Source organism: Manacus candei, unplaced genomic scaffold, assembly GCF_025592945.1.
Source record: "Manacus candei isolate 608988 ecotype Guabito, Panama unplaced genomic scaffold, ASM2559294v1 h1tg000056l, whole genome shotgun sequence".
In the NCBI taxonomy this organism is placed as follows: Eukaryota; Metazoa; Chordata; class Aves; order Passeriformes; family Pipridae; genus Manacus; species Manacus candei.
Window position 1 is genome coordinate 11,196,491 of NW_026138104.1, and position 27,971 is coordinate 11,224,461.

A 27,971-nucleotide genomic window follows, 5' to 3' on the forward strand; every position below is an offset into this window, starting at 1 on the left:
TAGATATGCAAGACTTTGAAGAAAAATACAAAACAGACTTCATTCTATATAAATATTTGTTTTCTGAAAATGTCAAGAAAATCAGTTATAGAATATACAGAGAAAACATTTCATTTTATTACTTCAGTCTCCTCAGTAAGGAAGGGAGCTCTGGGTCTATAAAAGATGCTTAACACAGCCAAAGGAGCTGTTGATACTAATGTCCAAAATAAATCCAGCTTTGTCTTGTTATTTAAAGTAGGTAAACATATCAACATGTGGGAAATTTCATCAATGAAAATTGAACTTCAGTTATTTAATTTAAAAGACAAACTCTCTCTATCAAGGTTTAAGCAAATACTGAAGTCTACCTCTCCTGTTCTTGCTTCATTCGTATTCTCTCCTCTTCTGAAGTAAGAGCTTCCTGCACTTTTATTTTACCAGTTTTCTCACTCTTGTCATCTTTGCGATGTTTGCCAAACCTGTTAATAACACACAAAAAAAGAATCTAACTTGTGAAATGAACAAAACTGTATTTTCCTTTTCCCATGACAAAGAGAGTACTCCAAGAAGGACTGTTTGGAAACCAGGAAAAGAAAGTGCAAAGACCTCAGAATCTCAATTTTTAATATTTTCAGACTGCTTCTGGGGTTTTTTGCATAAGTTTTTTTAATTTTATTTTTATTTCACTCCCCTTAAAAGTTTACATAATTCCTCATTAAAGAACAGAACAATCAGAAAAAATAATAATTGGACCACATTCTTCTTTCATGCCAGGATTTTGGGAGTGCTATTCTTAAATACACAGTCAAACAATGTTTTAGAACACTATCTCTGCCAAAGAGTGCAACTCAGGTTCACATTAAGCAAAGGCTTCCACATATGGACCTTGAGACACACAGAGCTGTACGTCTGACAACTGCCCAGAGCTCAGTCCTGCCCTCTGCACCTGCCCGGCAAGGGCAGTTTCACCACACAGTGGACACCATTCAAGAATGCAAATTTATTCTTTCTTCAGCACTAAGATTTTTTTAAACTTTATTGCTCATGACTCTTTTCCCCCAAGGGTGTTGCAGAGGCGGGAGGGCGAGGGGAGGGATGGAGCTGGCTGGGCTGTCCCAGACAGTTCGGGGTGCTGCCAACCCAGGGTTTGACCCCTTCACATCTCCTCTCCCCTCTACCAGCTACATTTCAAGTATTTTAGATTTCTTCCATATTTGCACATTCTACTGTTTTCTTTAAACTTTCAACAGAGAAGAATTTGGCATTTGAGATACTCAGTTATTATTAGGACAAAATTATGCATATTTCTTAAGACACTTCTGACCTATTCTGAAAGAAATGACTTTTGTATAGAGGGAACCAAAAAACCACTTAAATATAACTTTTAATAGATCTAAATCTTAGATGAAAAATTTCTATTTAAGGTACAAGGGTTAACACGTATCTATTAAACAGTATTTTATTATATATACCAATTAAATGTGGCATCATTTATCACACCAAAAGCAGCAAGATTTTTACTTTTTTTAAACCAAATGCTCATCTGTGAGCTGACTAACACTGTGGCACTTCATCCTCAGGTTCACATCAAAAGTGAAATAAAAGCACTGAGACATGCAATGAAACATGTCCAGCAGTAGTGCAGACAGGACATCCCAAATGCTCACAGTGAAATAAACCACAGAGTTCTTAAAACTTTCTTCTGACCTGTTAATGTAACCTCTTTAAAATGTTTAGAATCCAGCAGGCATTTATAATATATTTTCCCATTTGTTCCTTTTGATTCTAGTACAAAGTCATTGTGTGGGTTGAAGACACATCACACAGCAATCCTGCAGAACGATTAACTTCTGGCCACTCAGTTGAGAGATAATATTTATACTGGTTAATCATGTTTATGGCTCTTAGGGCAGCTCTTTAAAAACACAACAACACAAAAATAAAGTATAGGAGCATGTACACAAACTTTTAAGTGTGTGCCTGTTCTCCACAGTTCCCAGATTTCTCATTTCCAAAGTAATTCAGGCACCTGAAAACTAAAACTGTTCATTAATAACCACCTGAAAAGGGATAGGCAGAGGACATGATATGGTTAAGAAATACAAATAGGACATAGAGGTAAAGTCTCTGAATTTATAATCTCTTATACGTAAAACTGACATATTTAAATTCAGTCATTCAAAACACCAAGGTGTATCTTTTAAAACATCCACTCGTTTATTAGAGAGTAGTCAAAACCATTATACAAAACATTTACATATATGACACACGAGATTTAAATCAAGTTCTGGATGTTGTACACCAGACAAAAGAGAATGGTTAATTTAAAATAGCCCTAAAACCTCTATCCAAGAGAGGAGTTTTGGCAGAAAAACAGTGGAACTGAGCCATTTCACCCTGATAGACAGAGAGTGCCTGAGGTGGCAGCACAGGTCTGACTAACAGAACACACAGAGTTGTGAGGAGACAAGCAACATATGTGTGACTGTAGCACAGCATCTCTGAGATGCCCACATTGGCTTCTGTCTCCTGTCCTTCCTCAACCCATTCAAAATGTTAGGCAAAGCAATTGAATCACATTCAGGACTACCCAGTTTATTTTTGAAAAAGAACTAGTGGTTTCAAAAAAAAGGGGGGGAAATTGCATTAGCTAGTGGCCATTATGTTTTGGCAGCAAAACAGAATTTCTGCCACCATAAATCAATTCATTGCAAGTATGAACAGATATATACTGAAATCAATACCTTATTAGAAAAATAAAGTACACAGGAAATTTCTAATAATCCTTGTAAGCAATCTAGTAAATGTATGGTCAGGATGCATGAATGTGGGAAGAGCATTTCTAATGTTAACAGGTAATCCAAAACTAGCAAAATTCAATGGTTTGAGTTTCCAGATCCAACCACCCAAGTCCAGAGCACACTGCACTCATGCTGCGTTCCCACAGAGGCAGAGGTAGGTGTCACACATGCAGCAACTCAGAGCAGAACTCAGAGGGTTCAGTTTGCTTTGACTCATGAGCAAGGTGTGGCAACAACCCTTCTTCTCTTTCAGGGTTTTCTTTCTGTGAAAGAATGTTTCTTCTGCCCTCGGGGACCGTTCTGATAAAGTCTCTGGAAGACATCTCTGGTCTTTCCCAGGCATTTCAAAGGGTGGTCATACTGTTCCCACTCTGACCGGAGACTTTCCAGTGCCCGTCTCTGACAAGCTCTGTGGTCATCCCAGCCTAGCAGAGTATGAACCACGCTGGTCTTGCAAAGTTGCCTTCTCTGGATTTTGTCACCCGCAGAAGTGATATATCTGCCATAATCACCACTGCCTGTAACAAGTTCAGCAACGTTAAGTGCAGTGTCCCTACACTAGAACCCAGAATAACAAATACCATCCTCCCCCCTCCCTGACTGTGGCTTTGTGTTTTTAGCACAATTGTTAATTGTGGATTAACAATCTCGAAGCATCTCTAAGATGCTGAGATAGCATCTTAAGAAGACGCTGAGAGAGCCACCAAGCACTTGAGAAAGGTGTTGAAAAGAACTCTGATGGAGATACGTTTGTACGCACTCCCCACCTCCTTTTTTCCTGTAGGAGCAGTCAACACTCCCCACTCCAAACATCATTCAAAGTCTTTGGCAAGATTACTCTTGCTAGCAATTAAGTGTGTTTGCTATTTACTTCTATTAAAAGTGTTTGCTCCATGAAGTGTGATTTATAGTCATAATGAAACCCACAGCCCAAATCAGCATCCTCTCCACCAAATTTATAACAGACATTTATAAATTATTTAAGTCATATTCAAGCTAAGTTTAACTACAGAAAAGCAACATCCAGCAATGCTAAGACACAGCATTAAAGCTAGCTGTTAATACTCCATCAACTGTACTGTGGTGTGACTACACTGGTGACAAGCTATTCAAAATCACCGGTCCTAATTTCCTCAGGTAGATGTTTCCTGCACTGATTCATGAATATTAAGCAGAACAGGACACTCAGAAATGAGACTATTCAGACCACTGAAATTCAAGAAGCCTATGCAATAGCCCTTCAAAACACCAAATGCACATCCCACAGATACTATGTACTGTCTTCACAGCCGGTGGTAAAGCCCTTTTTGCTGCTGTCTGGTGGCCCTTGTTAAGTTGTGTGAGTCAAAAGAAGCCAAGTATGGGTCAGGTTCCCAGAATTACTCCCAGTATTTAAAACGCCCCAAATTGAATGCACCAGCCCAACGAAAAGAACTGGCTTACCTATGAAAAACTTTCACCTTCTTACAAGTGCAACTGGCATAGTCCCTGACCTGCCCCATGAACATTCTCCACAATCCACCAGGCTTTGTGTCATTGTGAATCTTACCTCTTTACTGCTCAGATACTCAAAAGGAAGGAAAGATGGAACTAGGATGTATGTCCCGTACATGACCCATGGCAATTTTGGAACCTTACTGCTTCCAGTGTTATTTCTTCCCTAATCCATACACTGAATGGCCTGGCACACCCGCATAATAAGTTCCCCCACTGAAGCGACTGTTCACTTACTGATAACAACCTAAGGCTGTTACTCCCAAAGTGCAATCGTTAACGATATCTCCCTTGTAAAATAGCAATCACCATCCATTTGTCCTATGCCTGAGAAATTCTAGACTTTCCCAAGGCCTTGAGGATACAGCCAAGTACTGTGATCCCAGCCCTTGCTGCTCCCTCCCCAGACACAGGAGCTGTTCTCTGCTGTGTGCAGCTGGTTAGCGAGTGCCTGAAGCACCTGGTGATTGTCAGGCACTTGACTGAACCTGAGATGGTCTGTTCTCATAGCTGTGAGGCTGGCTGCTGGGATACTTGTTGCAATTCTTACAAATGCAAATGAAATGACAACTTGTCTTCTGATACAGACATGAAAATTCCACCACTCAGCATCTGTGCACAGCAATGCTCCTTGCATTAGTGAAAAGGAGGACAGTGCTTAAAAACAAAGGTAAAAACTACTGTTGGAATTAAAAAACAAAACCATGCAGAAAAGGAGCATCTGTGGCACTGATGTTCTGACAGTCCTGAGAATCTAATTCTAAGCTCCTGTCACTTGCTAAGTTCAGTGCCAACAATTTGACTGTGAGCTATAAAAGCCCTACCTAAATCAGTGCACAGACACAAGCTACTACATGATGTGCAACCAAATTACATACACTACTGCCTCACAAAGTTGTCATACAAATGATGAAAACAGTTCTGTTGCTAAAGCTTGAGCTGCACCAGCTACTGTGGAGCACTTGCAGCCATGGGAGCACAACACTGACCTGAGGCCACCACTTTCTTCAATCTCAATTCTGAGAAGCAGAGCACAGAATATTATTAATGAGGGTGGAAAATAAAGGAAAAAAAAAAGTGCACATTTTCCTCCAAACCCCAAGTAATAAAAAAATTACCACTCTGTCCATAAACATATCCTCTCATGGACATAGCTTAATACTTCTTTGAGGACTCAAACTGTATGGTTACAGAATAATCTCTTTACAATAGTAACAATGTTTACCTCACATAACAGCTAGTTTATTCGGCCGCTCTCTTATTTAAACCCTGTTATTAAAAGTATAGCTAAAAAGTAGTTTAATTTTATTTTGTAACTGTACAAGCAAAGGCTATAAGAAAAAAACTTCTATGACTAATTGAAATACAGGTTGTAAATTAAAAATACCCTGTCTGTCCAAGACTGTGAGAAATTGATAAAAGAGAGCAGCTGAAATCTTGTTCACTCTAATTGCCAAGATACTCCAGGGTTCTACTTAATTTATAGCTTCTTAATTCTCCTTTTACATTAAGGGCTAGAGAAAGTTTCCAGATAAGTGTAAATGCTCAAAGTTATATTCACAGATCCACAGACTTAATCCTTAAATTCAACCAACAATAGCAATCACAATTAAGTGAAGAAATTAAAAATTGTAAGAGGACTGTTTTTTAAAAGTATGATCTCCAGAATATAACAGCCAAGTCGCATCAGAGGAAAGGACCATCCTCAGACCTGTGATACTAGTCTGTCACATTATTATTAATAAAAAGACAAGAACACAGACTTATATGCCGTAAGATTGGCCCTCAAATAGGAAATCCTATGAACTCTGGATAATCTAATCAAACTAAAATGAATACCCAAACCTCTCTGTCGGTCCCTAGCTGGCTCACTTTCAGGCTTACTTACTTGAATGACTGTCACCAACAAGGAGGTGACCTAATCCAAAGTCTATCACACAGAACAGAGAGGCACTGACTAGGAATTGCCTTCAGTGGCTTTGGGCCAATGCATTAGAGCAACTAAAAAGAGAAGACAGAACATTTAAAGAACAAGTTCAAGCTACGACATGATGTCATATATATAAAAAATGTTAAATGTATATAAAATACACATGTAGACATAAAGAACACATAAATGATTTTGCAAAAATAGACATAAATACAGGCAGAACAAGTGAAGAAAGGAGGATGTATGAGTGGTAGCAAGAGAAATTTCAATTTACAAGGTATCTCAAAAATAGATTCATTTTAAAGGAATATACATCAGCATCCTTGATATAACAAAAATAACATACACATAATCTGCTAAATGGATTGTACCCTGATGCGTTACTGATGAGATCATTGTCGTCTGCCAAATCATCCACATATTTCATTAGAATAAAGAGCTATAGAAGAAACATGCATTAGTTGATTAATGAAAAAAATACACAAAAATTGATTGAGACAGAAGTTCAGTAGCATTATGTTCCTTAATACAAAAAAGACCATCATTAAAAATTAACAAATGGTAAGTGTCTTGAGATATTCTGTCAGTGTTTTCTGTCTTCAAGGCATGCTCTTTTCCCCACAGTAGCAAACTATTCACAGGTGCACACAGACACACATAACCTAACCCTACTCAAAGGATTTTGCAATGATTTCTGCAATCTCTTTCACCCTGCTGTATCAGCAAAACCATGAGATTCATATTGCAAAATATTATTGTGACACACAAAACCATTCTGTTGCTAAAATAAAAATTTAACAAGCATAAACAAGGACAACATAGCACACAAACACAAATCACCCTGTGTAGTGATGACTTGAGGGTTTACAAGCCTTCCTTTCCAAGCAAAATTGTGCAAGTGCTATTTTTAAAAATATGCTTGTAAGTGCAAATATTTACATATTTGCAATGGATTTCTTGAAATAACCAGTTATCACATGTAATCAAATTAGTAGATCCTATTCTACTTGTTAGGAGAGAGTGGAATAACTGCTGAGTGACTCAGCAGCAGCACTGTCCTGAGATGACACAGAAGCACTGATGTAGAGGCACCTTGATGTAGGAGCTTGTGGGCATAATTAAAACAGACATTTATAATTTCATTTTTCATGGGTTTCTTCACCTATATTAAAACTGATAAAGCAGCAATCTTTCTCATGCAACATTCAGCAGAAGACCCCTGCCCAGGAGGGTTGCTGGGGAACTCTGCTGTCACAAACCAAGAAAAGCGCACTACAAAAGGTCATATACAACTCATGAAAATGAAGAATACCCTGAAAAGGTACACTTGTACCTCTTCAGAGCAATAAATTGCCTTCAAGCTCAGCCACAAACATAGAAATTCAAACCATGAGAACCGAAGTGGCTATCACTGCAAATTATCAGCCCTCTTTAGTGGCCACCTTGGGCCTGAGTACTGTAAAGCACATGATGGTCTATGTTATATTCACACATTTTCTCCCAACAGCCTCTGCATCACCTTCCAAACATTAAAAACCATTTTTCAGCATCGTTCAAGTGGGGATTCTAGTTCATCTCACCAAAATAAGTCTATCAAAACCAACAGCCATGACGGCACATGCATCGCAACACTTCATGTACAACATCACCGGTGATTCGCACAACAACTTCCCGGAAAGAAGTGGAAACAACATATGCAATCGGTGACTGTTTCCAGCCAGTGAAGCTTAATCTGCCTGTCTTCATGAGTCAGTATCCCAACTTCATAGAAAATGGGTATGATGCCAAACCAAGAGACATGTCATGAGGTTTCATTCAATTATTTTCATAAACAGTTTTGATAACATTTCCTGAAAGGCATGACACAACAGGCAGAATATTATTCGCACCAAGTCGCTCTCTTTTCACAACTTAAGCATTTGTAATATTTACTTCCAGCATAAAATGGTGGAACTTTTAAAAACAGATTTCTTTTACCGAAAGACCATCTGTTTGCAAATTTCTAAACCAAAGATAATCTTCTTGCATTGCTACTCATGATTGCCTAAAGCTAGTTGGAGCCATGGACAGTTCTAATAAATAGATAAAAAAAAAAAAAAAAAAAAAAAAAGAAGAAAAAGAAAAAACCTAACAACTAATTCAAACTACTGTGGTTTAAAAGCAGGTTGAGAAGGTCAAAGGAAGCATGGATAATTTTACGATAATATTGGAAAAACAGCAGCAAGATAGCAAACAGACAGGAGAATCTTCTGTTGTATGTCCAAATCTACTCAATAAGCAATACCACAACACATTAAAAGTCACCATAAATAACTCATTTTCATGGTGGTCAGCCAAAACCTGTTAAACTGTGGATTGTGGCATCCCTGAAGGAATCAGGAATAAAAAAAGAAAACTTCTGCTTAGGCACAACTTTGTTAACAATTAGCAATGATGGGAGCAACCACAGAAGCAGTACATGACATTTTAATGGACAATTCACAATATTCTAAGCATTTTAAAGTTTGTGACCAAAACTCTTTAATGCTGTGTATGTATTCAAAAAAGAGAGTAGTTATTGACTTGCCCAAAGCTTAAATTTGGTACACTAAGCATGTGCTACTTGGCATTGAAGAAAGTAGCTCACACCTGTGATACAGCCAAACTAATCCACTCTTTATATCAATCTATCTATCTATCTATCTACCTACCTATCTATCTATCTACCTATCTATCTATCTAATCTTAATGGGCAACATATCCTTACATTGCTGTGATTTAAATGCTCCTGTCCCACCTCTCTGACAGAATGTGCCCATCATTACTGCAGTGTACTATTCTAAAATGCAGTATTGCGCAGTAAGATGTTAAACTGTAATTGAAAAACTGTAAATACAAACTGGAAAAAAAATAAAGCCTCAATTGCAAGGTAAAGAGTAAGCTCCTGAAAAAATTTGAGTGAAGGCCTGCAGTATGTTAACCTGTCTTTCACAGACTGCACCCACAAAAGCTGACATACAATCCTCTACTTCACAATACATAATACCATACATAGGGATAACAAAAAATTCCCAAATTCTAAGCAGCAGCAGCAGCCACTATTAACAGGTGTCTGACAATCTAAAGTACAATGTCATCCTTCTTCTATAACATAAGCAATTTCTCTCAGTCAAAGTAAAATGCTACATCCCAGTGCACTGGGTGCCATGTCCAGCCCACCATCTCTCACTCACACTGTGCCAAACAGGTGACACCACCTTATACCCCAGCACTCCCCCTGAAAACTGCTGCCCTGCAACTATGCAGCAAGGTGGGCACACTTCTGTTGTTGCATTTGTCACACTCCACAGAGGACTTTAAAAATTGTGGACCAATTTAGGTGCTAACAATATTACATCATCTGCCTCTAATTACCAGTGTCCACTAAGACGCTTAGAGAGAGCGTTTAAACCATGGCTACTCTTCAACACATTCTCTTCTCAACTGTACTTCTAATTCCTGCTCTGTTCATTTTAATGCATTATTGTTTCCAAATACAATGCTTCAAAATTGCAAATTATGTCTGGCTGAAGGGCTGATTATGAGAAATCCTATCACTTCTGCCTCTGCGTGAATAACTCTGATAATAATGAGTGATTGATTGAGCTCCAAGAAGTCCAAGTGATGAGAAGGGTCAATTTGAACATTTTTATTAGCTTCTTTTGTTAAATCTAACACTTTGCCAGGCCAGAGACAAATACTGCATCTGGTTACCGTGATTTTTTCCAGCCCTACAGAAGTATAATTTAGAAAATGGGTACTGTTCTAAAGGCAGACCTTATAAGAAATGCTAATGAAACATAAAAATCCGCCCATTCTACTGGTCATCAAGAGATGGCCAAAGTAAAAGAAAATAAAAAGTTACAAGGAAAATTTGCTACAATATTTTCCTGGCAGAAAAGGAACAAAAAATCCCTCAGTAACATGAAGAGTCATCATAACTCCAATTTACAACCAAAATGTTCACTTGATACTTATAAGGCATGGCCTGCCTTATGTAAACAGGAGCTACAACATAAAAGTCACTAAAAATGCCTGCTAAGCACATGTAACAGCAGAGAAACGAGGACAGAAATGTAACACACAAGCTAGTTAGACCAGGAAATTGCAGTAACATTATTCCAACAACTGAAGTCTTGCAGTCTAGCAGATACTCTGTATAAAATCAGCAAAAGTTAACATAGACATATAAAACATTAATCAAACTAGTCGCAGTTTATCCAGAAGCTTCCAAAGATTAAAATTTCCCTACAGGTCTCATTACTTAGAAATGTTAATAAGTCAGTCAGCACTTTTTCTGTCAATTACTAAAAATCTTTCTTCATACACATCTCCTAGAAAATAACCTCTGTAGAGTAAATTAAACAATAGGTGGTGTATCTATATTTTTAGCCTCATTCACGTATTTACAATTATAGGAGGTAGGAAAGCCCCAGACAATATTCAGCAGGAGACAACAGTCAAGAGTGTAAGATCTGTAGGACGAGTCTAACCAGAATATCCCTAGAGCCAGACAAGTGTGCAGCTATCATTCTCTTCTCAGAGGATGCCCACAATGCCAAAAAACAAGTCCCCTTGTTGAGCCACAGCACCCCAGTGCTGATGGCTGCAGGCTAGAGCTTAGGGTCTCCTATTTTGTTCTGGGTTCCACAGTGCCACCCAAGTCTCCTTATGGATAAAAAAATAAAGCTTAATTCTAAACCCAAATATATAATACTAATAGGACACTTTTACAAGGTCCTTTAGAGTACAATTAATTTAATGCCCTTGAAGTGTTCAAGGTCAGGTTGGATGGGGCTTTGAGCAACCTAGTCTAGTGGAAGGTGTCTCTGCCCATGACATGGGGGTTGTAACTAGATGATGTTTAAGTGCCGACTCAAACCATTCTCTGACGCTGTGAATCTACATTATAATAAAAAGCAGAGAGAAAAAATAACAAGCACATTAATTTGAAAGTTTGCTACAAAGATAGGGCTAAGGCACAGGACTTAGCCTGAACCAAGGCTCTGGTTAGTAAGTGTTAACATGCCGCTGCTGGCTTCACATACCTCTGCCTGTTCTATCAGCTGATATTTTGCCCTGCGGCATGAAAATTTAGTTTACACATGCAGTATCTTCTGGGTGGAAAATGAAGAGCAAGACTTTGCACTGCAGCATCACCACTGGAACAAACCATCTCTGGAGTAGATGCAGTAAGACTCAGGTGGATCATTGCTGGGAAGGCAGTCTGGCAGCAAGTCCCTGCAGCAGCTGGTGTCAGGGCTTGCCCAGAGCTACCTGGAGCCCTGGAGATGCCTGGCATCCTGCAGCTGCCAGTACTCAGAGCCTGAGCTGTCTTCATGGTAACTGCAGTTGAAATAACTATATCAATTGTGATTTATACCAGTGATTATTTTAGGGTGAAGTTGAGAGCAGAGATTTTTTTCAGATTGCAAAGATGCACAAAGCAGGACTTGCTTGGGACTGACTATAGGCAAGAGATGTGGGGTGGTGAGTTGGTTTTTTGGTTTTTTTTGTTCCAGTCACCTAGCAGAGAACATCTCAGACCTGGACCAGCCCCATACACACCGACATTTTTTTCTGATTTGTACCTGCTCAGGCGCTATAAGAAACAAGTGACTAGGCCTATATTTATTTAGAAACCCAAACAGATGATGTTTAAAATAAACCTAATCTTGATATCAAAGATATCCGATTCCTGAGATGCTCTTCTCCAAATGAGATCACCTCTGCTCATGCCCAGTACTGCACACAGTATACAGCAATTATCACTGCCATCTCACTATTTATTCTGAATATATAGCCCAAAATAAATCTTAAAGAAATATAACAATGAAAATGGCACTGAGTCTTCACATTTCATTTACCTTAAATAAATACCTTCTTTGGGATTATAAAAGGCAAACATTGGAGCTCCACAGATAATATCAGGACTCCTAACAGTTACAGATTATAATATTGTTGGTACCCCTACCTGCTCAGCAACATCAGAGAAAAGAAATACTTTAATTTTAACACTACAGCTGAAACTCCTGCTTGTGCCAGCATGTTGTACTCTGAATTTCAGGATTTAGCACTATGGGTTAAAGACAAAGATAGCATCTATAACAACATTGAGAAATATTTGAGATTTATTTGTGGTATGCTGCTGTTGAAATGTGTAATAGGAGTTCAGCTTGCATTCTAAACACTGCTGGCACACCTGGTGTTGAATACGCTAGAGGCACTTGCAATCATTATAAAAATATACTACTTTCATTATTGTGGTACTCAAAATTGGTGATAAAGATAAGATCCTAGATGCATTTTTTGTTATTAAATTGTCTTTTTTCAGATCTTGTAGAGCTAACCCATAAACTTTGTTACTGATTAGACACTTTCTTAGCAAGTCACTACTTATGACAGCTTATCATAACAAAGAAAATTACATACATTTTCAGTCATCCATCCACCATCCACCCACCTTCAAACTAAACACCAGTATCTAGAAGCTGTAGCATACATTTTTAGTATACAAATATTTTGTATTTCTACAATACAGGAAACACCACAGGACATCAGAACCCCTGGAGACACTAGCATGGACCAGGCATTATCTTATTTTTAAAATGAGAAAATAGTTTTTCTTCAAAGTTTAAGCAACTTGCCAAACTCCACAAGTTTTTTGTATTGCAAGTACAAAAAACATAAGGACTAACTACGCTGATTCCATTGACAAAGCTAGGTCTATGAAGTTAATATATTGACTGAACTAGCTATTTATAACAGAGAATTTCTCTAACAATACCAAGATGCTTTCAACATATAATGCAAATCCTTTAAAACAGTAGTATGTTACCATATTTCTCAAAATTAATCAAGTTCACCAAGTAGTTTCATGAAACCATACTTTGGTATTTTTCCTTTTTGGACCAGGAACTACGAGACTGATAACAAAAAAGTCCTGCAAAAAGTGTTAATGTGTGTAGAAACTATGAATTTATCTTCTGCAGAAGGAAACATTTCAAAATTTACTGTTAATTACATCATCAGCTAGACCAAACATACACAGTAAAACTAGCTCTTGAAGTGAATTTATTCCAGCAGGGTCTATTTCACAAACATCTACAGCGTTTTCTTGCACTTTTGTTTATTGTAAGTTTGCACAGACACAGTAAAATTTAATATGCTGTGGAACACTACATTAACTACTGAAATGTTATAGCACGTCAAAAAGGTCTACTGCTACTTTGCAAACATGCTTACTTGAGTGCCACAAAATACTGACAAAATGAGTCAGATCTACCGTGGTGCTCTGCAATCAGGCCTGTGCACTTGAAATGTGATAAAAAAGTCATTCTACACAATCTCTAAAAGACATCTTTGTATATGACATAGTACAGATTTTGTTAGTATTTTGGAATTAGGTAAATATACCCCAAATCATCATTAATAGGACAAATTGCCCAGAACAGAATATACATACATCAAGCACAAAGGCACTGTCTCAAGAAATCCCTGAGCTGAAGATCACTGAAAGCCTGGAAGACAGACCTGGGAAGAACTGCCTTATGGTCACCTAGTTCTTGCATCTCATCTTTGGGAGCAACTACTGATCATGTCAGAGGCGAAGTATTGGGCTACAGGGACTTCCCAGGTATCATTCAACTCTGTGCACCCAAATTCTTATGCTCTTACATTAAACTCTAAGGAATCTACCAAACATGAAAGGAATTAAAATTAACCCTTTCTCCCCTTCCAAAAGTAAGATTAACTTCCTTCATTTATGATTGGCTGAACCACAAATGCCTGAGGTTTTACTAGATATCTATACTTTGGGATGAAAATGAAAAGTATCAGCATTAATACAACACAAATTGTATGTATGCATTTAATTAAAAAACAGGTGACATTTTCTGGTGTAGCATGAAAGAGTGGAAGGGAAGATTTCTGTCAACTGTTTCTCAGTTCCACAGAAAATAATTACCTTTTCTAGCTCAGTGGATCACATTAGACACTATTAGTATCATATCAGCCAATCAAGCTTAGTATCCTAATAGTTGCCATTCCAAGACAATTTGGAGTGAGACGCTTGGAAGCCCAATAAAAATAACCTCTTTATAGATAACTTCTTCCTTAACACTAAGCATGCCATGACCTGCTCACAGTCACAAATACCTGCATAGTTACATTGCTTCCTATACCCTTGGGGTCCTGTGAGGGCAGCAAGGTGGGTAATACCCACCTTGATAGGTGGGTAATCACCTATCACAAAAGTCCTTTAAAATTTAAACTTTTTGGATGACAACCTTATTGCACATACACATGCTCTTGCTTTATGAGAAGGATAAGTACAAGTGGATTGATTTATATTTTTTGTACCAGCAATTATTCAGTGTATCTTATTCCTATCTTCTCTTACCAGGGACAAATATTTTTCACCAGAAGAGTGGCTAAGCACTGGAACACACTGCTGAGAGAGGCTGCCGACTCTCCATCCTTGGAGATATTTGAAACTCAACTGGGCATGACACTCAGCTGATGAAATGTTGAAGCTGGACTGCTGTGAGCAGGAGCTGAACCAAGCAGGGAACCCTTCCTGCCCAAATCACTGTAAGAGTGCAGTATTTTCAGTATCTCTTCAGTTCCTCCTAATTCTATCTTTTTTTTTCCCCTCTGTAAGAAGTCATCAACAGATTCAAAGTGAGGGAAATACTACTTGCATACCTCACGGGAACTGTGTTCCTAATATTTCCTTCTCTCTTATTGTTTCTACGAAACTCTTGTTCCTCTTATTTTTCCCTGCAATAAAAACTTAAAAGCCTAAATAAGCCCTCTGAATGCCTTATACCTACTATATGCATTCAGGGAAACATGAGGGCATGCCTTATACCCACTACTATCATACTACATTTAGGGAAATATGGGAACTGACTGCCTATTTCTATGCCATTTCTATATTCTATTCCAGCAATCACACACTGTTTTATCCCCACTTTGCCATTTTCACTGAAGTCTTGTATAATTCTGTCTTTAAGAACTATTTCTCTGCACAATAGTAGGGCATATGGACATCTTAACAGGAAGCATCAGCCTGCCAACACACTGCAAATAGAGATCATTGCTCCCGGGAAGTGAAACACTAGTAAGTTGGAGCTTTGCCTTTTAGAAAAGGATCAGCTATCCTGCAGCTGCCAGCTTAAGTACCTCAAGAAACTATGACTTAACAGCCTATGTCATCTCAGCTATAAAATATATTAAGTTGCATTCATTTGCCTCTAAGACAACATACCTATTCCTGTTTTTAAACACGATTTTCAAAGGTGACTCTGCTTTAAAAACATAATCTACAGCATCCATGATGTATACCAATATACAGGTGCTATCATTAGTGAATTAAACCTCCTCCAAAGAATCTTTCCAACAGATAATGAAACAAATGTCATTAATTGAGCTTTCCACCTAACAAATACTTCATGTCTCAAGACAGTATTTATTTACAATACTTTGTTATGGACTAGTGCACTGCCTGGTTAGTCTTCAATTATCACATCAGGTGGAGGAAAAAATCCTTTTTCTATATGAGCTTAAACTGAAATTGACTTTAAATCTCTGAACTGTCAACAAATTCTTCCCTGAAAAGGCTGGCTTTGCAGAGATTATAAAGTAGGTGTCATCCTTGACACTTGCGTTCTATATTCATCCAGCCATCCTGGAAGAGAAGTGTGCAGAACGCCGGGCAGGATGGCAGAGGGCTCAGCTGTCACCCTGCCTGCCTCCTGCACTTGCTTTGCAGGCAAAGATGGTGCTGAAGGTGTCAAAGGTTCTCTATTTAAAGTCGCTGACAAGCAAAGGAAGAACACTGGGAGAATATGTTAGCAGCCACTGTGAACTCGTCTCTAGTAACAAGTCATCCTGACGCTTACTTCTGGATGTTGGAAGCAAAAGCCCTGATCCTATTGAAATTAAAAAAAAAAAACAACAAACTCTCAGACACTACACCCCCATCAGATTTACAAGTTCAAGATTTACTCTGGGAAAATCCAGTGTTACGAATACACAGAGCAAAGCCCTGCTTTCTGTCAGAGTGACAAACTAGAAAGCCACATGCGATTATGTTAATCTCCCACTTCAAATCTCCCTCGCACAATTGCATACCACTGCTTTCTGTGTTTCATTTAAAAGTCATAGAGTTTACTAACCACTTAATGAAGCTGCATTCCTTAAATCCCTGACAGATTATGTGAACCTTGTTTGGTTTAGAAACATAAATTTGCCATTCCACTGCCCCCTGCCCCAGTGACAACTTAGTCAAAAGCCGGTGTTCTTGGGGCTGCAGGCAATGAAACACGTTTCCTCAAAGGAACAGATTCCATCAAGCAGCAGGAAACAGGAAGGCGAAAAAGTGCAGAGAGGAAGGATGGAGCATGGTTTGCCTTTCCAAAAAAGAAAAGTTTTTTCCAATAAAGCTTATCTCTTTCAGTCCCTTATTTTTAATCGGAAAGAAGGAAGTGAAGAATATGCAAATGCTTTGAAAGACACTTGTAAGAGTCCTGGGTGACTGTCCATCAAAGATCACAATTTGCTGCATGGCTGATTTCATGTGACTTTTCTGGTGCTGTGTGTCCCAGTGGCCAGGTGAAACTCTGAAAACAGATCAGGAGAAAGTAGCCCAGAGGAGCACAGAAAAAGTGCCATCAACAGTATCAAACTCGCAGCCAGGAGAAGTGTGCTCCTCCTCCTAAGTCTGAAAGGACATCCTGCTTAGATCCTGCATCTAGGATTATAGCAGGTTGTGCATTTTCTAGCTGGTGGCAGAAGAGGGGAAGCAGATGTGGACTTAATGATAGTTGTGCCAGCTGGCTTGTAATAGTAGCAAGCAAAAACCAGAGCACAAACAGCCCCAAATTCCATTTACCTGACCAACGACCCAGCTCAGTGTTACTGATGAAAGTCTCAGCACAAGCACCACAAGCTGTCAGCGATGTTCTCATATGAGCATTAGCAAAACCAGGCACAATTCAGTGTGTGCACAACAAGCTTCCAAGCTTGAAATGATACAGCTGACGGGTGTTTAAGCACTAACCTCCTCCTCTGTGTTCTGAGGCTTAAGATTTATGGCACTTTGGTCCATGAGCAGAGCACTAAAGAAAAAAAACCCACTGACTTTCGGAGCTCATTCCCATGTTTTCTATTAAGCCTGTACATCGGTGTCATTCACCAATACGAGGTCCTATTAGTCATGCTTCCAAGGAAAATGTCATCATTGCTGCTTCTTAAGCTACTGAATGATAGAAGTCAGACCACAGATTTTGTTTTATCAAGTTTGAGGTATTTTCCAGTCCTGCTGATTAGGGTATAATTCAACAGTATTTTACATAACTCAGATACCTTTTAGTCTTATGCCTGCTTAAAAATCTGAAGATTGTTATTAAATGAAAGAGAAAGAAGGCAATTACCAAATCAGCGCCGTAACCTTTGTGATTTGCTTTTCATCTCCTCACAGCTATTACAATGAGAAAACTTAAATGAAAACCAGAATAGGCAATACAACTAAGTCATGTAACAAGCAACAGTAATCTATGTAGGTTATTCTCCCAAATGCCTAGTCAGAGGTCTCAGATGGCTAATATGGTTGAAATGTGTAATTCAGGGCTACAAATAGTATGTTTATAAATCTAGACATGTCCAGTACACCTTGGAAGCAGCTGTGTGGGGTTAAAAAAAAGCCAACAGTATATCGGATTTCAGCTAAACAAGGTTGCAAACTGAATTATCTGTTTCCTCTCACAGAACTGGAAGATACAAAGCTGCAAGGCTCCCAGTAACCATTTTAAATGTAATTAAATCTAATTAGGATTAGAATTTAATGCTAATCTGGGAATATTACATTTGCATTGGTTATTCAGTATATTGATTTACCCACCTGCATGCTACAATAGTTAAGATAGGAATTAAAGATCAGTTACCATACTGACTTTACATCTCCATCAACATTACAGTCCAGATCCTAAAATACACAACCTCTGATACTAAAAACACCTATGCACAGGATTACTTTTAAGCATGCTGTCTTGTTCTGTGAACACATACACAGTGTTTATGTTCTCCATTGAAAAGTCATGTTTAGGTATTAATTCCTAAATTAATCCTTAGGTATTAATTCCTACAGTAGAAAATGTATTTATTTCATATAACATACTTATCCACAAATGCTTCAAATTACATTACATCTATTTCATAAGCAACCTCCAAAACTGATGCAGACATTTCTTGCTTAAACTTAAGGTTATGATACAATCTCATATTCCCCATCTTTTGTTCTCCTCAGCTGCTCCCCACATAACTCAAACATACCGTATGTATTTTAAAAGCCATTTTTCTCCAATCATATCATGGTTTACTTGTTTCTGTAGTTTTTTATTATCAGGCAGTGAGTGACTGTCCATCAGTATTTTCAGCAAGACATGACTAGCTAGCTTGGCCTTCCTACTATTCCCTTTCCTGCCCTTAGAAACCCAGAGCTGCTTCTTTCTCTTGTTATTCTCAATGTCTTAACGGTTCAGTTTCTTCTAAAGATGTTATTCCTCAGACACATCCTTTCCTGAGACTGACCACTTGCTGGACATATTTTATCTATCATGAAACTCACCAGTGAGAGTCCCTCATGTGTTTGTCTACTTTCTTTCAAATAAATTTAATTCCCCAAAAAAGTGATATAAACACAGTGATACCACTATCTTACAGAAACACAGTTCAGGGATGACAACACAGGAAAACTGTATGTAGCTTGAGGAAGCTGGGAAAGATGTGGAGTTATCACTTCTGTTGCCTTTATTACTTCACCAGTCTAGTCACTCATCTAGCAACTATATCCAAGCTTGTACACTGGGAATAAGGATGAATGAACTACAGGGACCATAAGTGATCAGCAGCACAGCAGATGTGTCATTTCATCATCATCCAAAATCTATGAATATGAACATCTCAAAGCTCTCTTTCTTACATCTTGAGGGGATCCACTTTCATAAATGAAAATACTCTGTACATGACAGGGGCAAAAGGAGGGGAAAAAAAGGCAGCATACACCGTTTTCCTCTCTCGGGAGAGGAATGTCAAAGAATCGCACAACATAAAAATCTATTAAATTGATCTACACCTACCACTGCTAATTAGAGGCACACTTTGAAACTGTGAAGCCTCTTTCATAAGGCAGCACTACAATGACTTATTTATCTGCTGATTGTTTTTGTCAGGTTGATTTTTATCAAGAAACAAAATCTCTACTTAAAAATAAACAAAATCAGACTCAGAAAAGAGTAAACATATTTCATATTGCACTTGGAAAAGTATATAGATTTTTATAAACTTCTGATGTCAAAACATATCCACTCAAGCTTTCTTAGCAGTGAAAGAAAAAAATTAGCAGAATTTCATATCAGTTTCCCAAAGACTATTTGTTCAGCTGGCCATGGACATGCAGGCACCCTCTAGCTATCAACAATGGAAAAGAAGGAACTGCACAGCATCCCACAGGCTACAGGATTTGGCACATTCAAGGGTCAAGACAGGAATGATCCAACTGTTCAGGTAAAACAAATATACTCAGGTGTAAGTAAAACACTGCAGCACCTGCATCTCCTCCGATAGACCAATATTTCTGTTCAACACTTTTCTAGGCTAACTTCTGCCCTGTTTTCATCTGTGAAGAGGAAGAGACTTCTCAGCCAAATGAAATAATTAAATAACCTGTTCTATGCTGAAATGTCAGTTTGAAAAAAGAAATACACACATTCTCAGACAGATTTATTTCACAGTGAGAAGGGTGAACTTTCAGACTGTCCACAACCCAGTGTCAGCAAAGGTCCTCTGGAAATCATGGGAGTTGTGTGTGTCAGAGCTACACAGTTTTGCAGTTTTCAGTTCTTCATGGTTATGTCAATCCTCTTTACTATGTTTGATACAAGCAGTAAAACAATGGAAGTGTTTAAAAGATTTACTTATGATTTTAACTCTGAATCATCCAGGAATTTCTTGGAAATGATGACTAGATGCCGAAGGATAAATGGGTTCTCTAGTGGGAGTTTCCATCTCCCACTATGGTTTAATGAAGATCCCAATAGCAAATCCTAAAATTTTAACTGAAGACAAGGAGACTTATTTTTATACATCACACAGGTTCCACTTTATGAGCTGCTAGTTTCCAGATAGGCAACAAAAAGCCCTTTGGCTAAATACAGACACTGGAATAAAGTGTCAGTTAACAGTAATTTCATCCAGCGAGTGTTTTTGCCTATACATTCTAATGAAGAAAGATTATTTTAAGATTAGAGCACTGAAAAGGAAGAAAAAAATTGAAAAAGGAGAAAAAAAGAACGACAAAGAAATCACAATGTTGCACAGAACCAAAACATCCAATTATGCTTTGATCCTGGTTTGAATTTTAAATGTTACTGTCATCATTATTTTCTATCACACAACTTCTTTCAGTGATTACTTGATATCTATGATATATGTCAAATGTACAGAAAACAAAGCATGTTATAGGTAGAAGTAGTAGCTTATCTTGCAGACATAACAAAACCCATCTCTCAAACATTATTGAGAAACCTGTCAACAAAGCAAATCAAGCACCAAGTGGAAATGAGACATAATGCTTAATTCCCTCAATCAGCATTTTCTTGCTTGCCAGGAACACCTCTCTTGGGTGGGCTGACAAGGTGCAAGCTAATTTACAGATCCAGGAGGAGTCAACTGCATCCAGATAGCACTGCTCCCAGCGCTAATTAAGAGGAGACTCAAAAGTAAAGTTCACTCAGAAATGGTAGTGAGGGAAAAAAATAACTGAAGAAAATGTTGACTGTTATGAAAAGCAAACAACAAAGCAATCGTCAGATCTTTCTATCAATTAAATTACCGTTGTTTCCAGATTAAAGATTTCAGAAGTGTTATATCAAGCATACAGAAAAGGTTACTTGTCTGGACCACGGAGCTGCCCAAGCTTTCTAGATTGCTGTAAACACTTTCTGAGTGAACTCACAAGATAGCATTCAAAGCACCCAGCAAGCAATGACTTAGAGCCCATAGAATTTATCATGTATAATGTGCCTCAATTTTACCTGTCATTTCTGCTGTATATAAATGGCAAAGAGTGCAGAAAAGAACCAGTCAACATTTTATATCTCCTATCTTCCACACTCTCCCAGAGTGGGGTGCAGTGTTCCACTTCATGAACTGCCCTCATAATACGATTCACAGTCACAGAACAATTCTCAAGAACCTATGCAGTTACAACACAGGTTCAACTAATGTTTTACAGGATAAAGAAAGTAATGGAATGAAAGTTAACTGAAGCTCTCTTTACATGTTTTCAGAGTAGAGTCATTAATAAATCTTTAAAATAATGCTGGTACCTCACCCTTAAAATTAAATAATGAAAAAATTAATACACCAAACAAATGCTGCTTTGATATTGGTTGTTTCTTCAAAATATATTTATTCACACTAGCTAGTTAAAAGAAAGACTGACTTTCTTGCTCTCTCACCCCTTCCCATAAGTGATCAAAGGTGTTTGTCATGCTTCCCCATTTACCCACAACAGCAGGGTGTCCCTCAGCAGTCTGCTCCTTTCAGATCACTTATATCTGCTGGAGAGAAGACTCCTTTAAAAAGAACTCAGTCTTTCACTGACCCATTCTCTATGGGTTCTCAGAGTACACAATCTTATTTAGATCCTCTTTTTCTTGAGAGGAGCATGCTGGTTTTCAATCTCAAACTGATTCATCTCTTTCAATCATGCCTCCATGATACCAACAGTCTTAATAGTAAAGCAAAGAAAAACATTCATTTAGTAACACATAAGCTTTGGGTACAGTATTTAAAAAGAAAAAAAAAAACCAAAACCCAAAATGGTTTAACTTATCAAAGGATATGTGCACGACTTAGACATCACTAAAGACTCTGCAACACCAAGTAGTTTGTGGTTTAAAACCATTTTTAACTTTATCTTTCCTTTCCTTTGGCCTGCCAGCCATCCCCATCTCTTCCGTTCTGAGCTGCTTCCCTTTCATGACACCACCCATAGGCTCAAAAATTGAGAGATGTGCCTATAAAAACCATGTATGTATTTGCATAGTAAATTATGGCCTCAACAAAAATTCACAGTATAATGAATAACTAAAAGATGAAACTTTTTTTATAATTCATTCTATATTTCATTGCAAAGTACCTACCTGAACATGTCTCCTAAGCCTTTCAGCATTCCTTTCTTTGCCTTAATTTTATCCTTCTCTTTATCTCGATCTTTCTTCTTTTCCTTTCCAGCTTTTTTTCTGTCACCTTTATCTTGGCTTCCATTCATTTGTCTCTCCAATGAGTGGGATGGCTGGTCACTTGCTGTGGACACAGATTCTCTACCAGATCTTGAGCTCTCCTCTGTGTCTTCCTCCACTGAAAGCACATATTAAGAAACATCAGTGGGATAAGAACAAACAACAAGGGTAGGCTTTTTGGTATATTCCATAAAGTATTTTGAAGCAGGATATATGCAAACCACAATATACTCATATTTTTTTAAAAAATCAATATCTGCTCACATAGGAGTTTCCAAGGATGTTCATTAGAACTACAAAAGTACTAAAAGTAAGGAATTCACCTTTGCAAATCTCTCTGAAAAACATGATTTGTAGTTTGTGGGTACTCTGAATAATGTGTGGATTAATAAAGAGGATTAGCAAAGTGATGTTAATTGGCCCATTTTGTTTCAGTATCTAAATCAGTTGAGGAGAGCTTTAGAAATATCTGCAAGAAGAAACAAGAGCAGTGCAGCATGCCTTGTCGGTAAATTCTTAGTCATACTCTCATAAAAATATGAAAGTCATTAAGGAGTGTTAATCCTCAATGCAAGCCTTAAGACTTTTTCTTCTTCCACAAGTAACATAATAGTTTTGTTATGCTACTTCATTTCCTGGAGTCATTTAAAACACATCATGCACTATGATTTTTATTTTTGTTGCTATTCTTGGTTGAGATGGGGTGGCCTGGGAGATTCAGGTGGGGAGATTTCACCCAGCGGAACAAGTAAAATCCTTTAAGGACAGATAAAGTGTTCATTCTCTGTTTCTAATCCAAGACCAAGACTCCTAAAGTATACCCAAGGTTAGATTTAACAGACCACATGTAGTTCAGAAAGTTTGAAAGAAAAATGACCAAAAGAAAAAATCCATTAAAAAACTGAAAACTCCTCAAGGAGTTTAGTAAGAAAAAAATAAACCACTTCAAGCTGGTGGGTCAGAATCCTTCACTGTATGGCTAGTGAAGCTGTGACTTTCCATGAGCTCCATCATTTCATATCATCACATTATAAGCAGGGCTGCAATCACCTCTCAGTTTTCCAATAGAGAGCACAAAGCAGCAATTAGGATCACAGATGCATACTTAGTGCTGTCTCCTGTAGCTCTAATGAATACAAAGGCTCCAAACAACTTCTGGCAGTAGAAGTTGAAAAATACCGTTTTGCTTTATTATTGTTATTATGTTTACTTATTACTATTTATTAGAATTACTAACTATAAAAAGAATAAATTATTTGTTATAAATTATTTATGTTACTATTTTCATATCAAGCCAGTATAGTTACAGACAGCCCAAATTCAAATGTTCCCATCCCTAGTTAAGCATGACCCCTGACTGTGTACTTGCCTGTCTAAACCTTGACCAAAGAACTGACTTTAAGTACAAAAGTCACATAGATCACAGAGTCTATGGCAAAGAAAAAAAACTTCTGCACTCAATAAGATTTGGAAATGGTCAGAGCTTATAGAAGGAAAAAAGAATAATTTTTTCATTTTCCTAGTTTACCACTTCTTAATATTATTCCCGTTAATATTACTCAAGATCTCAGCAACTGTTCTATAGCCAATAGAAAAGTATAATTCTTTAGAAATTTCTCATATATGGACTACTGTAGATTGTAAATTTGCTTTTCATAGTCATCATTCATATTGACCTTAAGAGTAAATCATTGAACCTGAAAAAATCTACAAATCACTGACTGAAAGCCATTCAATATCATCTCATTTCTCTCTCTGACACTTGCTTGTAAGATACTTTTTATTTATTAGCATTACAATCCACTGCCCAACAGACTTAGTACATATTCACCAAGTATCAAGATTTCTGTAAATATTCTCCATCACCAGAAGATCACATAAACATATTTCAAGAAAAACATTCCATGTCAGATATATCTCAACACTAATAACTATTTTTGAATCTCAGCTAGTACTCTGAAATACAAACCACCAAGAAAAAAAAAAAAGGGAAAAAACCCCAAAACCAAAACAAGGCCAGGTCTTGGCGTTTAATGTTAACTTGCCTTCAGGACTGCTATGAGTAAAGCAGATGATACACCTTTTCAAATGTAGACACAGTTTTAATATTCATATAACTGTATTTTATGAAACTAATAGGTGCTATACATGCCTCTGTACTAGCTGTTCTTGTACCTTTTTTGGTCACAGCATTTCTTAATCAGTGTCTGGAATGATATTTAGTTATTATTAAAAGAGTTATAGAAAAACACTTTGAAATAGAGATGTTAATTTTTTTGCACATTAATTTATAGCTACAATCTGTTCCAGTTAAAACCAACTAGACATTTAAAAGATTGTACTTGCAAACGAATATAATTAGTAAAAAAAATCCCCTGCATTAAATTTCTGACAAATTTTGAAGTCAACTCTTTCCTTGGAACTTCATTGGTAGAATTTTAAAGATGAACCAGTTTTGACCTATGTTTGAGCATATTCATATAACAATACACTATATTAATCATAAATGTATATTATGTACTGTGCTATGCTGAGTTGCTGAACAAGTTGTCATAACAATGCTTTTGCTTATTATTTATTTTGCATATTCTATGGAGAGAATATTGCCTCCTTTTCCACACTGGTGCTGCGATGTATATTTGTCTATCATACACAGTTTTCTTGCAGTTAGCTCAGTAGCTTAGACTGAGGCCTGTGAACTAGGATGCCTGTCCTCCTGGAGTAAACACTGGTCTCTCTATTGGACTAAAGTGATTTCCAGTTTTCTTGAAAGGACTCAACATGAAAAAACGTGTTTCCCTTTAATGCAGCACAGTCATTCCGCAATTAACATACACCTAATTACTAGTGTTTAGAACAAATGCAAATGCTGCTCAATTAAAATTCAAGCCCAGGCTACAAATGAAACTTCTAATTTTTGTTATGTTGTAGTAATGACATTAGGTTATTGCAAAACGCAGAATGTATTTGTTTTGGTGCTGTTATTTCCTTCCTTTCCTGCAACCTCCTGTCTCCCATTTGGGATGTCGAAGCCAAAAAATTAAATTGGAGTATATTTTAAACATCAATTAGACCTGAAAACTAGTGTCATTTCACGAACCACACTGTGCTACGGAGAACTACACAAACAGGTATTATGAAGCTATTCTCCTAATTAGCCCATAAAATGGAAAAGATGCACATGAGGAATCAAAGCTACTTAATGTGAAGCTATTTTGCCACTAAGCTTCTAGGCCTCTTATCGTGATATTTAATACAGCCCTAGATTCTAGCAATTAAGATTCGGCAAAAGATTAGAAAGGTTTGTCCATCTCTCCCAATCCAAATGCTTTGTTCTCATTCATGACACTAAAGATAAACATTTTGCTTCCAGTCAGCTATTTCAAGTATTAAGAAAAAAAGAACCTAAGACAAAAACAACAAGAAAAATGATCTGTAAAAGCTGAACACCCACACCTTTCCACAAATGTTCCTTCCTTACAGCCTCTAAAACTCACACATGTCTTCTCAAATACTTAAAATGTTAGTCCAGAACTGGTCATTGTCATCTGATTTTCACCCTGGAGTTAGTAATTCAAAAGCAAACTGTTCCAAGGACAGCAAGGACATTTAGAAGATTCAGCCCCTTTGCCACATATGCTACCTGTATTTTTTATGGGTTTTGTACATGAGATTCCTCTATACAATATATTGCAGTTAGGAATTCCTCTATACAATATATTGCAGTGCTATTATTTGCAACTCTGAAGTATGGAAGACAAAGAAACACTCCTAGAACTGAAACACTTGGAGGAGAAAGACAAAAAAAATTCCAGACAAATGGATCCAACCTCAAGGGTATCAGCAAATTGACCTCCAACATGTTTGCCTGGGTTTTGTAATGAGAGAAAGTCACATTTTAATTTCAAACAATTACGGATTAATTAAATACAATTTACAAAAACTTAGGCAATGTCGTTATGGCAGCAGTGAGGCATTAGTTACGTTAGGACCAGATTGCTAAACTCCTACATATTCGTACGTGCCCAGGTTTTGTCCAGCTGAAGATACCATTTGGTAAATTCTCTGGAATCTAAGGCCACATATAATTCACACAAAGTGGAGCAGACTGCACTTCTTTGAGTTTTAACACAGATACAGACATGCTTTCAGAAAGACAGGCAGCATATGGCTGGGACAGCTCTTAAGTTCCCACGGCCACCAAGAGAAAAAGATGACCTCGAAGACTGAATTCTGTCCAACCAACTCACTATATTTGCTTTGGTACTCATCTGCTTCTATGAACCTGGCACATAAAATCTCTGGAGTACTTCTTAGATGTTTCATTACAATATGTGGAAGCTATTAGAACACAACTCAACAGAAGGCATAGTTCTACACATATAGCTTGGTCACACTTTGCTCAGCCTTTCTTTATTGTGTGAGATCTGACAACGGCCTCGCTCTTGTTCTCTTATGACATGAGATGGCTCTTGGTCCACCAGTGCTAGACAACTTCATCCAAACTCACTCATGTCATCTCAAAAAGATTCACCCTACGTCATCTCAAGCACAAGTCTTATGAGGAGAGGCTGAGGGCGCTGGGGCTGTTCAGCCTGGAGAAGAGGAGGCTCAGGAGAGACCTCATCACTCTCTACAACTCCTTGAGGGGAGGTTGTAGCCAGGTGGGGGTTGGTCACTTTTCCCAGGCAACTATCAGCAAGACAAGAGGGCATGGTCTCAAGTTGTGCCAGGGGAGGTTTAGGTTAGATATTAGAAAGAATTTCTTTACAGAGAGGATGGTCAGACATTGGAATGGGCTGCCCAGGGAAGTGGTGGATTCTCCATCCCTAGAGATTTTTAAAAAGAGACTGGATGTGGCACTTAGTGCCATGGTCTAGTAACCGCAGTGGTAGTGGATCAAGGGTTGGACTTGATGATCTCGAAGGTCCCTTCCAACCTGGCTGATTCTATGATTCTATGATTCTATGATCTCGATTTCAGCCAGTTTCGGCTGCTGGTTTTGGCTGGGATAGGGTTAATTTTCTTCCCAGTGGCTGGTTTGGGGCTATGTTTTGGATTTGTACTGACTACAGGGTTGATAATACAGAGATGTTTTTGATGTTGCTGAGCAGTGCTTACACAGAGGCAAGGTCTTTTCTGCTTTTCCCACTGCCGTGCTGGCAGGGAAGTTGGGGGTGTACTGGAGGCTGGGAGGAGACACAACCAAGACAGTGACCCAAACGGACCAAAGGGATATTCCAGACCATATGACATCATGTTCAATATATTAAGTTGGGGGTAGAAGAAGGAAAGGGGGGGACATTTGCAGTGAGGGGGTTTGTCTTCCCAAGTAACCATTACACGTGATGGGGCCCTGCTCTCCTGGAGATGGCTGAACACCTGCCTGTCCATGGGAAGCAGTAAATTAATTCCTTGGTATGCTTGGCTTCTGTG

The 27,971-nt window shown here is 38.0% G+C and overlaps 1 protein-coding gene across 14 annotated transcripts in view; it reads right to left on the reverse strand.

Moving 5' to 3' along the window:
* Window positions 1-27,971, reverse strand: part of PARD3 (par-3 family cell polarity regulator) — a 451,505-nt gene that overhangs the window by 117,172 nt on the left and 306,362 nt on the right. For 10 of the 14 annotated variants that reach the window (XM_051802291.1, XM_051802289.1, XM_051802288.1 and 7 more), the window contains 2 exons: window positions 22,437-22,653; window positions 351-461 (listed from right to left, as the gene is read on the reverse strand). In XM_051802291.1, coding sequence (XP_051658251.1) covers window positions 351-461; window positions 22,437-22,653 — 328 coding nt within the window. Of the gene's footprint in view, window positions 1-350; window positions 462-513; window positions 3,302-22,436; window positions 22,654-27,971 lie in introns of those variants that run through there. The other 4 variants (XM_051802292.1, XM_051802296.1, XM_051802287.1 and 1 more) reach the window with 2 other exon arrangements.